At 32.8% G+C, this 15,579-nt stretch overlaps 1 protein-coding gene across 1 annotated transcript; it reads right to left on the reverse strand.

Annotated features, from left to right (window-relative positions):
- Positions 1 to 651: 651 nt before the first annotated feature.
- Positions 652 to 1,222, reverse strand: LOC148268598 (uncharacterized). Its single transcript, XM_088216108.1, has 3 exons — positions 1,048 to 1,222; positions 836 to 917; positions 652 to 745 (listed from the first exon to the last, which is right to left on the reverse strand). The coding sequence occupies exons 1-3, from the start codon at positions 1,220 to 1,222 to the stop codon at positions 652 to 654; spliced, it is 351 nt and encodes a 116-aa protein (XP_088072234.1).
- Positions 1,223 to 15,579: the final 14,357 nt, after the last annotated feature.

The raw sequence follows: 15,579 nt of genomic DNA on the forward strand, positions 1-15,579 counted from the left end.
TCTTAAAGGATTTATAAGAGTTCAACTATATCTAATAATGCTCGATCTAGAATGTGAGTCATAGATGGTAGAAATATTATGACATTTCCTGAAGTCTTTTAAAGTTTAAATAAAAATTATTTATTCATATATGATAGTAATAATAACAACAGAGACAACAGTAATAATTACGATAATTATTATATCCATAATAACAATAATAGTGGTATTAGAGATGAATAACTCTACCAACCCTTAAATAAGTAATTTCTTATCATTTTCATTTATATGTATATATATAAACCTTCTCTTCTAAACATTAATTAAAGTAGTTCAAGAGGCCTTAGCTTATCCATCCTCTTATCCTAGTCGCTTGGATTTATTCATGATTTGTTTTTTCCTTATTTCGAAAATCCTATTTCGATTTCGATCGGATTAAAAAAAAATTATTTATATATTTATATAATTTAGAATTATTTATATATTTATATAATTTATATATATAATTCTAAATTTATCTATATAATTAATAAATATAAATAGGATTTTGTTTGTTTCTATTTATTTATTTGATTTGTTTCTATTTAAATATATGTAATAATATATACCTAATGTTATTTTTTTCATGTTCCTTGGAAAATTGACATACAACCTAATCTTAGGTGCACCAGTTTATATCTGCAAAGCTAAGCTGAAGCAAGAAAATGACAACAAAAATGCAAGCAACAACAAATGAAACTCAAAGATAATAACCACAAAATCACAACTAAAAAACCATCAAAAAGTAATGCAAAAATATGCGAAAAAAAGAAAAATTAAACTTAAAAAACGATTAAGAAGACAAGATTGAAAATACCCAAACTTGGCAGAGACCCATTTTTCATCAATCCAATCCAGATGCATCCTCAACTTCTCAATATCAGGGACAGTGATGGTCTCTGCAGTGGTATGAAAATGCACAACATACCCAGACCCTTTCTTTTCGCAGATGGTCCCAATCCATTAACCATCATTATCAAAGGCGTCAACTTTATTGTCTGGAGATAAATTTTCAGCCGGAAAAGGAACCACTGGCGGTAATCTCTGTCAGAGGTCCTGACCCATCATCTTCTATCAAATTCTTGTACTCCACAAGGCACGTAGTTTTGCTGATCTTCATGGCCACTGTTCCTTCATAATAGGAACCCAGGTAACCCTCCTCTCCGCTGCTCACTTCGATCTCGTCTCCTATCTTGAATTTCATTTTTCTTGAAAATCTAGGGAAATTTTTGGATTTTTTTTTGGATGATTTGCTTCTGGGTTTGCAGGATTTTATAGCTGTTAGGTAAAGTGGCATTATACATGTGCAAAATTTTGACTCGATTTTCTGGATAGATATGCCAAAATTCCTGTCGTCTTTTCCTAATATTCCAACTTTTGATGATTTTTTTTCAAAAATTATACTAATTAATTCATTGAATTATATAGTTATTTTGAAAATTTTCAAGTCCTTTAATATTAATAAATAATAAATTTAAAGGTAAAAAGACTTGGTAATCTATTAATAAATTTACATTTTTGTCCTTTTTTTCCTTATAAAACATCTTAACTTTCCAAATTATAATTTACTATAAAAGTAGATATATGTCTTTTTTTCACCAAATAATTTATTTCTTTTAATTTTTCCACCATTCATCTTCTTTATTTTTCTTCTCCTTTAATTTCATTTCCTTACTTGTGTTACCTCGTGATATTTTCTGTTCGTTTATAGAGATATTTTACCAAATAAAGACAGATTTGTTTTAACATTAAATTTTTGCCATTTATGTTATATATATGCACATATATATAGTTAGATTTACTAATCTCTTATTTTTAATTTTTTAATCACAAATTTTATTGTATTTATAGTTTTAAAAAATTATATTAATATCTTCATACTATATTATATTTTAATATTATTTATTAAATATAAAAATTCCATGCAATTGATTTAAGTCAAAGTAGGACCTATATAATAAAATATAAGATAAATTATTTTATCTTATATTATAATTTAATTTCCACTATTTTAGCATAAATCAAACTTAAAACTCATTTCAAGTCACAAAAGTTTCTTACAAGATTATAATTTTAACAGAAATTTTTATTTATTTAAGTCTTATTTGGTCAACATATCATATACTCATAGCCCAAAATATTTAAAAAAAAATCCAAAGTTTTTTCCTTCAAAAACTTTTAACTAATTAATTGTGATCTTTGCATAGCGAACTTTCGATTGAACTCTTCAATCAAGAGTTATCTTGTTAAAATTAATTATCTTATAAACTAAAACTTAAAATTTAGTTGGATATATTAAACACATAATTTCCACATTCACTCAAAACTTAAAAAAAGTTTAGTTAATGTTTGTGAACAATTACGTTTGATTATCTAATTATCATAGACACTGTGGTCTAATGGTTAATATTTTTGTACTTTATTTGAAAATAGAAGATCAAAATCACTGAAAATATAGAATTTACCATTTTGTAAGTGTATTTATGTGCTGCTAATAGCCGACCTATAATACTTGATACAAATAGGTTAAATATTTAAATTATTATTATATTAGTGAAGCTCTAATGAGTGAGTTAGATTTATTTCCAATGAGTCATGACATATTCGAATAAAAAAAATATTATATAACAATTAGATTCTCTTAATTGGAGTAGTCATAATGAAACAAAAATATGATCTAACCTTTTTTTTTTTAAGTTACAAGAGAGGCAAAGGCCTAAAATACATAAGAGTTCTTCATGCACATTTAGCCAAGAGTCACCTATGATATCATTCATGAGGAGGTGTTGGAGATCACCAAGCACCCGAACATGTTGATAGAGACCTAGCTATAAGGAGAAACCAACATTCGTCAACAAGTTTCTGTATTTGTTCTCTTCACAGTAAGTGTGTTGAATACGGGCACACTAATCATGCCGAAATAAGTTCTCGATTTTCGAACAAGGGCAGCATGCACATTAGTGCAATGATCTTCTGTGGAAGTTGACGTATAGCCAGAGAGCTATCCATTTCAAAGATAATGTTTCGATGCTTGGTGTTCCAAGTGAGTTAAAGACTGTTAAAGGCCCCCTAAAGCTCAGCCTGTAGAACTGAACAACTACAATTCTTTCTGTTAAAGCTCTCCAGGCAAATCCCATCCTCATCTTTGATTAGGCCACCACAACAGGAAAGGTTTGTGGTAGCATGATATGCTCTATTGGTGTTCACTTTGATCGACCCTATGGGGGGGGGGGGTTTACTAAGCGATAAGGTCTTCAGATATGCGAGTCATACCTGGGAAAAAAAGGATTCATAGAGTTAGACATAAAAGTATAATCAAACATGAGAGATACCTCTTTAGCTAGCTCGTCGACACTACTACCACTCCCCTAAAAAATAGAGTTATTTCGATGATTCTAAATTTTTCAACAAGTCAGGCCAAAGGTCACATACCAACATCTCATTTCATATCCATATGTTAATTTAAACGGCATCTAAGCAAGCAATACAGTTTAACAATCAAGATACGTAATCAAGACCTTTATTTCAAATCCATCAATCAGATCAAGGAAATCACGATTAGGCAACACAATCAATAAACAAGAAATAATTCAAAGTAATAATTTGAAGTACACGGTAGATAATAAGCAATTTAGGCAGTATAGGAAAGATAAATAGGCAACATAGATAAGTTAGGACAATCATACACTGACCAGTTCTCGACTCCACTAGTGACTTATAATTATTGTTAGGGTTTTTTCTAATTCTCACAGAATGTGAGATTATGATTATTAAACATCAATTTATCGTAACAGAGAATAGGGTGAGAGATCCTTACTCGAATTGGTGTTTGGAAGCATTGTGCTATCTACTACGCCTCTTGACAGGCTCTAGGTTTTTTGAATTTTTTATGCAAAAATTAAAATACTTGTCACATACCTAAAAATACCCCAAAAATCCAAATCAGTGTTGAAAAATCTTTTCGGTCCATTTTAGGGTTCTGACAAGGTGCCGCCGCCGCTGTGCTTTGGTGTTGGCTCTGCCGGCCACGACTGCAGTTCACCTCGGCCATGCCAATTTTGGTAAATTTTGGCAAGTATTCTTGTGAAACAAAATATGTTAGGAAGCCTCGGTTGGCTAAAAAAATCAAAACCCAAAACCTACTAATGGGGGGTGTCTCTGAGTGCGGTGGCTCTGCTGGTCCTCCTTCACGGCTTGGATTCTTCTTCGGCTAACCTGCACTAGAAAGAAACGGTGAACATGTTGGTCAAAGAATCATGCGAAACAGAAAATAGGAAGGGGGTCATTGGAGAGGTTTTTGGGTCTTGGCCGCGGTGGCTCAGCAGGGCTTTGCCCGCGGTTTTCAGCTTACCTACCATCCTGTTTGCTTCGATATAGCCACATGGAGACTTAAAATTAAATTTCAAGCAGGAAAGGGAAAATTTTACCTTTTTTGGCAGTCCGCGGTGGCTCTAGTGCAACGGTGGCTGGTGGTCAGTCTTCTTCTTTGGCATTTGGTTCTTATTCTCCGGTGAGGGCTAGTGAGGCTAGAGTTAGGGTTCCCTAGAATGCAATGCTTAAATACCCACCCCGTGTCAATCTGGGCCGTCCATTCAGGAATACGTGGCCCTCTCTCATTCCTTGGATCTATCTTATTCGATGAATGAATCTAGGCCAAACGATCGAATTGAATATGATCGTTCGAATGTGTCTAAAGTAGAAATGCATCTGCACCGTTCACATGCGGGGGATGAGATCTGGACTGTCGGATTGCCGGGCACGCGGATCGCTTGCATGGCCTCTTGCATGGTGCCGATGTCAGTGGGGTTGCCACATAGCGTGCTCTGGTTTGCTGGGGCTGCTGACCGGGCTGTCCCATATGGCCAAATTTTTCCTTTTGTAATTTAACCCCATATTTTCAATTTTTCTTTCAAAAATATCTCCCGAATTAAAATTTTCACTCATTTTTCCTTAAATTATTTTTAATTTTGTCCCTAATTCATTTTTTCTCAAAAAATTCAATAAAATCAAATTGCAATAAATTAAAATAATTATTTATATACTTTATTATAAATAAGAATAATTATTCCGGGCTGATTTTTGCGCCCATGTATTACAACTCTCTCTCTTAAAAAAAATTTGGTCCCTCAAATTTATCACCCTCCCACTAGTCGAACAACTGGGTGTACTGGGCCCAAGTGGCCTTTTCCTAAGTATGATTCGACCACAAGACCTTGACAAATAAAATTTCTCTATTGCGAAGTACTCTGCTCTTCTGATCTACTAAGCCTACCGGCACCTTCTCATAGGATAGATCCTGCTAGAGTGAAAGGAACTCGTAGGATAGGATGTATGAGGGGTCCGGGTTGTACTTGCGTAGCATGGACACATGAAACACATTAGGGACTCTGGATAGCTCTGGAAGTAGTGCTAGTCTGTAGGCAGATGTACTAATTCTGTTTAAGATTTTAAACAGTCCAATGAACTGGGAATTTAATTTCTCTTTCTTCCCAAACCTGTTGATTCCCTTAAAAAGGGTGATCTTAAGAAACACTCGATCACCTTTCTCAAATTTCAAATCCCTCCTCCGGGTGTCTGTATAACTCTTCTGCCTGCTCTGAGCTATTTGGATGTTCTTCATGATCTTAACTATTTTGGTTGTAGTCTCCTCCATAAGATTCGGGCCAAACAATTTTCTATCACCCACTTCTTCCCAACAGATCGACGACCTACAGGGTCGGCCATATAATGCCTCATACGGGACCATGTCGATACTTACTTGATAGCTGTTATTGTAGGCAAACTCTATCAAAGGTAGATGATCATCCCAATGGCCTCCAAAGTCTAGAACACAAGCTAGGAGCATACCCTCTAATGTGCGAATCGTTCTTTCTGATTGTCCATTAATTTTAGGGTGGAATGTGGTGCTAAGGGACAGTTTCATTCCCATGGCTTGCTGAAAACTAGACTAAAATCAAAAAGTGAACCTGAGATTTCTGTCAGATACCACTGTCATCGGGACTCTATGTAGTATGACTATCTCCTGAATATAAATTCTCACTAGTTTTTCCAAGGGGTCGATCATCTTCATAGCCAAGAAGTGAGAGAACTTTGTGAGCCATTTGACAATTATCCAGATAACATTATTTTCAGAACATGCCTTAGGCAACCCCGTCACAACGTCCTTGGTGATATGCTTCCATTTCTACTCTGAAATCAATAATGGTTGAAGTAGCTCGTCTGGATGTTGATGTTTTGCCTTAACTTGTTGACACACTAGGCACTTGGAGACAAAATCGACTATCTCTCTTTTCATCTCGCTCTACCAAAATCGGTGTTGCATACTTTGATACATCTTAGTACTTTTAGGATGTATGCCAAATTTTAAGCTATGAACCTTTGTCATAATGTCCCTTTTTAGTTCACTGTCATATGGAACACACACCATATCTTGGAATCTTAGCAACCCGTCAACAGAGACCCTAAATTCTGGATTTACCCCCTGTTCTATATCCTTCCTGAGAGCTGCTAGGGTGGAATCGGTCAATTGGGCTTCCTTTATTCTTTAAATCAATTCGGATTACACTATTAGATGGGCCAAACATGTAACTCTTTTAAAGTCTTGAAGGCGTATATCCTGTGCAGCCCCCTATTACCTTGCATTTAGAAACTATTAGGTGAGCAAGCATACCTGCACTTTTTCTGCTAAGCACATCAGTTATCACATTGCCCTTTCCTAGGTGATACAAAATTTTACAATTGTAGTCCTTGAAGAGCTCTACCCAACATTTCAGACGTATGTTGATCTCCATACAAGTAGTGGCGCCAGATCTTCAAGACATGAATAATTGTGGCAAGTTCCAAGTCGTGGGTGGGGTAATTTTTTTCATGACTCTTCAACTGCCTGGACCCATACACTATGACCTTTTCATGCTACATCAGAACACAACCTAATCCCAGATAGGAGGCATTACTATACACTGTGAATCCACCCCTCCCACTTGTTCGGGCCAAAATGGGTGGTGATCAACCGCTTCTTTAGTTCTGTAATTTCTTTTACAATCCTTATTCCACTCGAACTTAACATTCTTTTGTGTGAGTCAGGTCAAGGGAGCGGCTATGTTGGAAAACCCTTTCACAAACTTACAGTAATAACTTTTCATTCCTAGAAAGCTTCGAATCTCCTTAGGCAAAATAAATTTCTCTCAACTGAGTATTGCCTCAACTTTTTCAGGATTACCGATACTCTTTTCTTTAATATGATGTGTCATAGGAAACTAGTCTGCTTGAGCCAAAATCCAAACTTGCTCAATTTTGTATACAATTTCTTTTTCCTGAGAATTTATAAAATCTGAGTTTGGTGGTGAATGTGGTCCTCTCTGCTCTTTGAATAAACCAGGATATCATCAATAAACACAATGACGAACTGATCTAGGAATTGCTTAAAACCCCTATTCATCAAGTCCATAAATATGGTCGGCACATTGGTTAGCTCAAAAGGCATAACCCGGAACTCATAGTGTCTGTACTGGGTTTTGAAGATTGTCTTGGAAATATCCTATGTCCTGATCTTTACCTAATGGTAACCTGAATGCAAGTCTATTTTAGAGAAAACTTGTGCACCCTGTAACTGCTCAAAAAGGTCATCAATTTTGCGGAGGGAGTACTTGTTCTTGATTGTGACTATGTTCAACCCCCTACAGTCGATACATAATCTCAGGGTCCCATCCTCTTTCTTTGCAAATGTGACCCTGACACCCCAAGGAGATATACTGTGTTAGATGAACCCACTATCCTGCAATTTCTTAATATATTTTTTTAGTTTTTCCATCTCTACACGACTCATGCGGTAATGGGCAACTGAAATAAGCTGGGTGCCAGGAAGAAGGTCTATGGTGAACTCAACTTCCTTAGTAGTCCGGGTAGTTTATCAGGGAACACATTTGGAAATTTCCGGACCATGGGGATCTCTTGGATACAAACTTCTTTCTTAGGTTTGCCTAGTATGATATTCTTACTGGGGTAGTGTACCTCACCCTTTTATTAACCATTTCAGATCAAGAAGACCAAGATCCAGATCCCAATTAGCAAGAGGATTGTAAGTAGTTTACGTCCCGGACTCCCTTCAAGTGCTCATGGAAGTTAACTCCCTAAGACATCTATTTATTTGTTTTTAATCATGGTTTTGCCTTTTTTATGAACCTTTGTATTAGGGACATTCCAGTAGCCCTATTGGGCATTCTAATTACTATGTAAGGAATGAAAACCCTAACTATATCGTTTCCTTATGCGATTAAAATATAAATTCGTTTCTTTTTAGTTTTTGGGCCTTTACAATCCATGAGGCATGTCTAAACCCTAAATAAATACTTACTACAAAATAAATAATTAACCTTAAATACTATTCGAATTAAAATAAAAATAAAGCGATCTCCTAGCAAATCTCTAACTGTTCAGGAGTGGGATTCTGATTATTCTGATGTGAAAAAATGAATGATGCATAGAGTGAGTTTAATATGCTCAGTAATCGTGTAAGTACCAACAAATAATAGGATAATCCATCAAATTTGGTAGAAAATATAAAACAACTGACAGAGAAAGTTTAAAAATACTTTTCTTTTTAATTCCGAAAACATATGGTATCTACATCCTAACTCATTCATTAAACATTCTAAATCGGTTTATTTAATAAACATTCAGAATTCATTATTTCAGTATTATAACTCAAGGTATAAATAGTTAAGTAAACATTAGAATTCAGTATTTCAGTATCATAATTTAAGCAGTAAACAATTCAGTAAACATCAATTTAGTATTTCAGTATTGTAAACTTTAGACATGAATCTATATTCATTTTTATTGGTTTACATCCTATTAAAAATAGTTTCATCGCATGATACTATTTTCGCTGGTATCAACGCGAGTAGTAAGGATCCCTCTGTACCTTGTGGATACATCACAGTTCATAGTATCCATGGGTAAGGTTTATCACAGTTACATGCCAAATTGGCCACATACACACACCCACCCCTCATTGATAACGATTAAATGAGTTTTCAAAGTCTTTTAATACAATTTCTTTATTTTCACTCTGTAATAAATTTTTTAAAATTGTTATTTAATTATTCTTATACCCACATCACACATACTATACATACTCATCAAACTAATGTCCTTTATGTATCCTTAATATCCTAACAGTTCATACAATGATAAACAACACATATAAGAATTCAGTTACCAAATAGAGTATAACGATTCATTAGCAAATTCAATAATAAAAAAAAACACAAAAATCAATAATAAAATTATGTCAGAATCCTACACTAATTTATAATTTAATAATAAATTTACTAATTATTAGACGCCATAATTTTAATTTCTTAAACATACTAAGCTACATTTCTAAGCACTTATGCGCATGCCTAATTTTCACCTAGATCTCATTAATGAAATTATTCATGAGATGCAAAATCAAATTGTTGCTGTGATATTCGTCTCGAGTTCCTAGTGAACTAGGCATCTCCTAACTTTGAATACTCGTTTACATCTGCAAACAAAGTCCAAAGAGGCCTTAGCTTACCCGACCTCTTACCATAGCCTACCGATGCTACCACATACAACCTGATCTTAGGTTTGCCAGTTTTCATTTGCAAAGCTAAGCTCCTGCAAGAAAATGACAGCAGAAAGGAAAACAACAACAAATAAAACTTAAAGAATAATAATGACAAAGTGACAGTTAAAAGATTATAAAAAAGAAATGCAAAAATAGGTTCAGAAAAAAAAAAGTGAACTTAAAAAACAATGAAGAAGAGAAGATTAAAGTTACCCAAACTTGGAAGAGACCTAGTTTTCTTCAACCCAATTGAGATGAAATCTCAACTTCTCAATATCAGAGGAAGGGATCGTCTCTCCAATGGTAGGAAAATGCACAACATACTCAGACCCTGTCTTTTTGGTGATAGTTCCACTCCACCAGCCATCATTGTCAAAGGCATCAATTTTGTTTCCCGGAGATACATCTTTAATCGGGAAAGGAACCACTAGCAGCTTCGGCCTGATCTCATTGATGGTGAACATCTCTTTTAAGGGTCGTGACTCGTCATCCTTGATTAGATTCTTATACTCAGCAATGTACATAGTTTTATTGATCTTCTTGGACATTGTTGCTTCGTAATAGGAGCCTAGGTAACCCTGTTCTCCATTGCTCACTTCGATTTCGTCTCCTCTCTTGAATTTCATTTTTCCTGAAAATCTAGGAAAAAGTTTTGATCTTTTGGATGATTTGCTTATGGATTTGCAGGATTTTATAGCTGTTAGGGTAGGCGGTATTATACATAAGCAAAATTTCGAGGTGATTTTCTTGATAGATATGCAAAAATTCTTAGTCGTCTTTCCTAATATGCCAACTATTGATGATTTCTTTCAAAAATTATGCTAATTAATCCATTGAATCATATTGTTATTTTGAAAAATTTTAAGTTATTTAATATAATATTAATAAATTTAAATGTAAAAAGACTTCATAATTAATGAATTTAATATTAATAGATAACTTTGTCTTTTTTTCCTATAAAACATCTTAATTTTTCAAATTATAATTACTATAAAAATAAATATATTTCTTGTTTTCACCCAATAATTTATTATTTTTTTAATTTTTCCTTTTTTATATCAAGCAAAAAAAAAAAAAGAATATCACCATTCATCTTCTTTAATTTTCTTCTTCTTTAACTCCATTTCCTTACTTGTGTGACCTCATGAGATTTTCTATTTGTTTATAGAGATATTTTTACTCAATAAAGACAGATTTGTTTTAACATTAAATTTTTGTCCTTTTATGTATATACATAGTTAGATTTAGTAACCTCTTATGTTTAATTTTTTTAATTATAAATTTTATTGTATTTATGGTTTAAAAAATTATATTGATATTGTCCTACTATATTATACTTTAACGTTTTTTATTAAATATAATAATTCTATGCAATTTAAGTACCTCAAAGTATGACCTACATAATAAAATATAAGATAAATTATTTTATCTTGTTAGCTTAATAACCGATTGTATTTCATGTTATAATTTAATTTCCTTTATTTCAACATAACTCAAACTTAAAACTCATTTCAAGATACAAAATTTTCTTATTTTAAAAGGAAAAGAGTTATCTGTGTCTTATCTATTCATCTGAGATAAGTTTCGTCTACAATCTTCGAAGCATGGGCTTGCCGAGGGGTGTTGAGGGTATCTTTATTCTACTAACTACCTTTCTATGCTTATCCTGTAACAGTTTATAGTTATCGTGTATATGTTATCTCTTAGCTTATAGTTATCCATCTCATGTAGTGTATTATATATTATATAAATCATAATGAGAATACAACATTGACACTTTTTCCCAAACCTTTGTAAACATAATACTTGGTCGTTAAGAATAACATCATTGACTAATCTATAGTAATTGTCTCAATAAAAAAAAATTAAATTGATTGCTTTTACTTTAAATGATGGAAAATGGTCATGTAAGTTAAAGAGATGTAAATCCTTAAAGGATGTATAGGGTGTCAACTATGTGTAATAATCTTATATATAGATTGTGATTCATAGATAATAGAAATATTCGAACATTTATTAAATTTTTTAAAGATTCAACCAAAAAACTATTTATTCATATTTAACTTTAATAATAACAACAGAAACAACAATTGTTATAACAATAACAACAATAATAGAACCTGAAATCAGTAGCTGTTTACCATTTTTATTTTTATACACATATATAAATATAAACCTTTGCTCCTAAAAATTAGTTAAAGAAGTCTAATTGGCCTTAGATTACCCACCCTCATATCCTAGCCTACCAATCCTACCACATACAACCTGATCCTAGGTTTACTAGTTTATATTTGCAAAGCTAAGCTCAAGCAAGAAAATGACAACAGAAAGACAAGTAACAACGAATGAAACTCGGAGAATAATAATCACAAAATAACAGCTAAAAACTATCAAACAAAAATGTGAAATTAGGTTAAGAAAAAAAAAACTAAACTTGAACTTGCAAAACAATGAAGAATAGAAAATAAAAAATACCCAAACTTGGTAGAGACCTATTTTTCATCAACTCAATCGAGATGAATCCTAAACTTCTCAGTATCAAGGAAAGTGATGGTCTCTCCAATTGTTTGAAAATGCACAACATATCCAAACCCTTTCTTTTTGCGTATAGTCCCACTCCACCAACCATCATTGTCATAGGAGTCAACTCTATTTCCTTAAGCTATGCATGCTCTTGGAGCACCTTGTAAATATTCTTCAAAGTGGATATTTCAATAATATTAAATATCATGCAAGTTAGCACTTCTATGTTTCTTTGAGCATTCAATTTATCTATTTTTTTTATTTAATCTTGAGTTTTACTTTTCTTTTTTTTTCTTATTTAAGTATTTGCTAATCTATATGGATATTTTACGTGACTGATTTAACATTATTTTTATTATTATTTATGAATAAAATTTATTATCAGTATTCTCTTAGTTAAATTGAATACCTAACAACCACGTGATTATGACTATGATAATTCCATAATTGTGATTTGTAGGTCCATCAATCCATGTTGTTTCCTCTATATTTTTAATCATTCTCCAACTATAAGAAATTAATTTAATATTATAACTAAAAGTTCCAATTATCATATAAAAATAATATGCTATAAAACTTCAACTACTACATATACCCCAAAAAAAACCCTAAAATCAATAAATTCATGTCATACGAGAGAAACACACAAGAACAACAGTACCTTTTGCACGTATATTACATAACTATTATGATAATTGAATCTTTATTTTCTCAATCGTTCATGATAACATCAAAAACTAATCTACAATAATAGACTTGAATAAAGAAGGTTTTTAAATAAAATGTTTTTACTATAAATGACGAAAAAAAATGTTATATGTTAAAGAGATCTAAATTTTTAAAGGGTGTAAAATGCTTCAACTATAGCTAATAATCTTAAATCTAGATTATGATGCACATATGGTAGAAATTTTCGAACATTCTCTAAACTCTTTAAAGCTTCAACTTAAAAATATATATTCAGATGTGACAGTAATCGTAATAACGGAGACAACAATAACAATAACAACAAATATTATAACGATATCAACAACAATAGTGTTAGTAGAGATGAATAACTCTATTAGCCCTTAGATCGGTAATTTCGTACAATTTTCATATATATGTATATATAAACCTTCTCTCCTAAACATTAGATAAAGTAGTGTAAAGAGGCCTTAGCTTACCCAACCTCTTACCCTAGCCTGCCGATGCTACCACATATAACCTGATCTTAGGTTTACCAGTTTACATCTGCAAAGCTAAGCTCCTGCAAGAAAATGACAATAGAAAGGCAAGCAACAACAAATGAAACTCAAAGAATAATAATCACAAAGTGACAGCTAAAAAACTATAGAAAAGAAATGCGAAAATAGGTTTAGCCAAAAAAAGTGAACTTAAAAAATGATGAAGAAGAGAAGATTAAAGTTACCCAAACTTGGAAGGTCACGAACCACACCCCGTCTTATAAGGTAATGATCGGAGCATATTTCTTTAAATTATATAGACTCGAGTTAAGTAAAATACCTTAACTTTATTAATAATAAAAGAGTCGCAGAAGTGTTATACCCCTTAAATATAAAACATAAACATATATATGAGACTCTAAATTTCCTTACTTACATTACTAAACAAAAATAAGAAACTGTAACCTTAATATCAGAGTCTAAACTTCAAAAAAAATTTCTATATCACCGCTTACTCTCCAGTAGTATTTTCATTATCTGGAGGGTGATGGGGGGGTGAGATAAAATATCCCAAGAAGCAATATTATGAAATCACAGCATAGTACTTATAATATATAATTTCTTTACACACAACAAAACATATATCATATAATCTTTTTCAAAACAGATACGAATCAGAAGACGAATGCACAAATAAGAAAACAGATACATGTTGTATACTTCATCATTATTATGGAGGTTCAATAAGTTACCATAAATTTTGCGTAGACACAGATACTTATCACTGGTTTCTATTTACCCGAACACGGAACAACATATATGAGTACCTTGAAATACTGCTACCCCCCAAACACGAAATGGTTAGGGTATACAGATTAGATTAGTTTTCCATACACCCAAACACGAAACGAATATATGTGGGTACACACTTATCACTTCGCCAATACACTCAAACATGGAATAGTTATGTATGGGTACACACTCGCCAATACACCCGAACATGGAATGGTTATGTATGGCCAGATTGAATTCTAGCATAATGCAGGTGCTTTCAGAATAACTTCTTTCTATAATGAGTGATGCACACATATCAAAATTACATTTCAAAAATACAAAGCAAAATAATACTTATGTCGAAGTAAAAGTTGAACAAATACTTACTTAGAAAATACAAAAGATAAATAAAACACATGCACATGTTTGAGGATGGAAAATCATACTAAAGAATAGCTTGGTCCCTATAGCATTCTGTAGACTAGTCCAAAATCTTGAAGTAAAGCGGGGATCTCGATTGGAGATGATTATGACTGAAATTCCATGAAATCTCACAATCTCCTTGATATAAAGCCTAGCCAACTTGTCCAGTGGTTCATCTACTTTGACAGCCAGAAAATGAGTAGATTTGGTCGATCTATCAACGATAACCCAAATAGCATCATGTTGGGATCTTGTTTTAGGTAGACCCGCCACGAAATCCATAGTAATATGTTTCCATTTCTACTCTGCTACCGGTAACGGTTGAGGTAGTCCTGCTGGTCTCTAATGTACAACCTTCACTTATTGGCATATCAAACATTTATAAACAAATTCTGTTATATCCTTCTTCATCCCACTCCATCGATATTTGGTCCTCAAGTTATGATACAACTTAGTGTTGGCAGGGTGCATAGAAAATTTAGAGCAGTGCGCTTCTTTTAATATTTCATTCTTCAAGCTATTATTCTTTGACACACATGCTCTATTTCCAAACCTCAATACACCATCTTTTAATAGTCTGAATTCTGGCCTAAGTCCCTTATTGACATCTTCCATAATCAACTTCAAGGTGAGATCAGACTGCTGAGCTTCTCTAATTTTTTTCATCAAAATGGGTTGTACTTTTATATTAGCTAGGTATCCTCCTGATCTCTTATGTCGACCATTTAGATTCAATTTCTGGAACTTCATATAAGCATATATATATTGTAACGACCCCGGAAAGCCAAAAGAAAATATATAATAATTTAAGTACGGAAGCGAAACAAAATGTTTAGGTTTACATCCCTTACACAATAACTTAAAAGTACTGAACAACATTATGGAATGAATTCTCTGAAAGAAACACGAGAAATACAAAAAATAATGGAAAATAGAAAGTATCTAGCATCTACTCGCAATCTTCTTGCGGATCGGGCTCTGGAACCAGGTCCTCTTGATCTGAAATGGTTAAATAAAGGATGAGCTACACTAGCCCAGTAAGGATATTATACTATATCATCGGCACAAAAGTAAAGATTG

Source organism: Carica papaya, chromosome 3 (genome assembly GCF_054855325.1).
Source record: "Carica papaya isolate Zhongbai chromosome 3, ASM5485532v1, whole genome shotgun sequence".
NCBI classification, from domain to species: Eukaryota; Viridiplantae; Streptophyta; class Magnoliopsida; order Brassicales; family Caricaceae; genus Carica; species Carica papaya.

What these genes read in the sequence shown, in the direction of transcription:
- LOC148268598 (XM_088216108.1), bottom strand. Translation starts at nt 1,222, where the DNA reads ATGAAATTCAAGATAGGAGACGAGATCGAAGTGAGCAGCGGAGAGGAG. An exon ending in GACAGAGATTACCGCCAGTG is followed by an intron (nt 918 to 1,047) that starts GTTCCTTTTCCG and finishes ATACCACTGCAG; the next exon opens with AGACCATCACTGTCCCTGAT. An exon ending in TGGGTCTCTGCCAAGTTTGG is followed by an intron (nt 746 to 835) that starts GTATTTTCAATC and finishes ATGGTTTTTTAG; the next exon opens with TTGTGATTTTGTGGTTATTA.